Consider the following 1,883-nt stretch of genomic DNA (forward strand, 5'->3'; position numbering starts at 1 on the left):
ACACATTATTTCAAATAAAGTTAAAAAACACAACCAAACAAACCCAATGAAGTGAAGTTAAATTTGTAGACCCTTTAACGTGTTTATACGTATGTGTAACTAAATTTAGGAGATATTACTTCATGAAGAAAATCGAAGCCGTTGCTATATTTCTTCATCGTACGGCTCACATTGTCCTAATAAATACAAGGCGGCAGATACAGTGCTGACCCTCGGAACACATCGCGAATGCGATTGCGACCGAGTCGAAGAGGATATAATCAGGACGCTTAGAGAGAGAGTTCCGTGGCAAATCGAGTCGATACCGTCAATAGCGACTGCATTGATGGACGGTTACGATCGTCAACAATATACGTGGATGTTAATTTGGGGGAACGATATTGTCGGAAAACAAAGATTAGCCGTCGGAATAGCGAAGGCGGTATTCGGTTCTTCGGATTTTTTATTCTGTTTGGACCCAAAGAATAATTGCCCGTTTACGGTGTCCGAGAACTCGGCCGCGCTCGAAATGGCGTTGCGGAGCGTCGGAAAGCTCATTGTGTTGGTCGAAAATGTCGATTCGGCTGATCCCGGGTTTCTTAGGTTTCTCGCCGATATTTTGGAGGGGCGAAAGTGTCGTACGTGGACACGTGTTATATTTATATTGACAATATACGGCGACGGCGATTATGACACGTGGTGTAATATGTTTGGGGATGACGATGTAGTATCGACTGTCATTTCGATGAAACTCATTGTTTGTAAATCGAAATATTCAAATCCGAACCGTAAAAGAAAGATGAATCGAGATGACGCGGCAATTAGGCCGTGGAAGTGTCCGAGGAGGTGCGACAAAATCGATGAAGTCGAGGTTGAGAAAAGTGTTGGCCTCGTCCTCGCCCTCAACCTCAATGTAATAGCTGACGATGACAACATAGGCGACAACGAAAACTATAGTCCGATATCGAGCGATGTGACGTGCGAGCCGACGGTAACGGGACAACATAGTTCTCCGTTAGCGTTCCTTAAAACCATCGAAACTCAGATCTTTTTCGACAGGTTGGACGATGATCGCAAGCGGGCAAAGCGAGCGTTGCGATCGAAATTCGAATGTGCTTGCGGCGACCAGGCGGTTTTCTTGGATGTCGAGGAGGCGGTGGTGGACGAGGTTTTCCGGTGGTCGGAAATGTGTGGCGGCGGTGGCGGCGTGGTGGAGGAATGGATAGAGGAGGTCTTGGGGAGGAGCTTAGGTATGGTTAGTGAGGGAGGGAATGGTAGGAATGTTGTTAGGGTGTGTTTGGGAGGGAAGGGACGACAAATTGGAATTGGATATAAGGGAAGTTGTCTTTTAAAAGGATTTCTGTTTTGTTGGCGGACTGAAATCTCACAAACAAACAGGGCACAATCTCTCTGTTCTGTATTTAAGGGAATTGGATATAAGGGAAGTTGTCTTCCGTAGTCTCATTTACCTTTTGCGTTATTGTATTTAACATTAAAAATATCTTTATATTTGTATAACTTTTTTTTTGCACAAATGTCATTATAATAATATTATAAGAAATTAATATAAATATTTTTGTCATTTTTCTTTAATTTGTACAATATTTTTATATAAGAATTAATATTCAAATATCAAAATGCAAAAATAAATGAGATCCTTAGAGCTGGATGAAGATAACACAGTATTACATTATTTCTCAAAAAATATTATTCAATATAAAATATTATTTTTATATTACTTACAATATTTATACTTTATATAAGAAAATACTTCAAACTAAAATACTAAACAAACACAAACTCTAAAAGTAAAAACACAACCATTTTTAGTTCTTTCATTTTATAGTTTTTTTTTTAACAACAATATTTTTTTAATGCGAAGCTTTTAATGAAAACTATATATT

At 39.2% G+C, this 1,883-nt stretch overlaps 1 protein-coding gene across 1 annotated transcript; it reads left to right on the top strand.

Annotated features, from left to right (window-relative positions):
- Positions 1-358: 358 nt before the first annotated feature.
- LOC127264857 (protein SMAX1-LIKE 4-like) lies at positions 359-1,438 on the top strand. Its single transcript, XM_051294398.1, has one exon. It carries the CDS (start codon positions 359-361, stop codon positions 1,436-1,438), a length of 1,080 nt encoding a protein of 359 aa, XP_051150355.1.
- The last annotated feature ends 445 nt before the right edge of the window (positions 1,439-1,883 follow it).

Source organism: Andrographis paniculata, unplaced genomic scaffold (genome assembly GCF_009805555.1).
Source record: "Andrographis paniculata isolate CXL003 unplaced genomic scaffold, ASM980555v1 Contig71END, whole genome shotgun sequence".
Classification (NCBI taxonomy): domain Eukaryota; kingdom Viridiplantae; phylum Streptophyta; class Magnoliopsida; order Lamiales; family Acanthaceae; genus Andrographis; species Andrographis paniculata.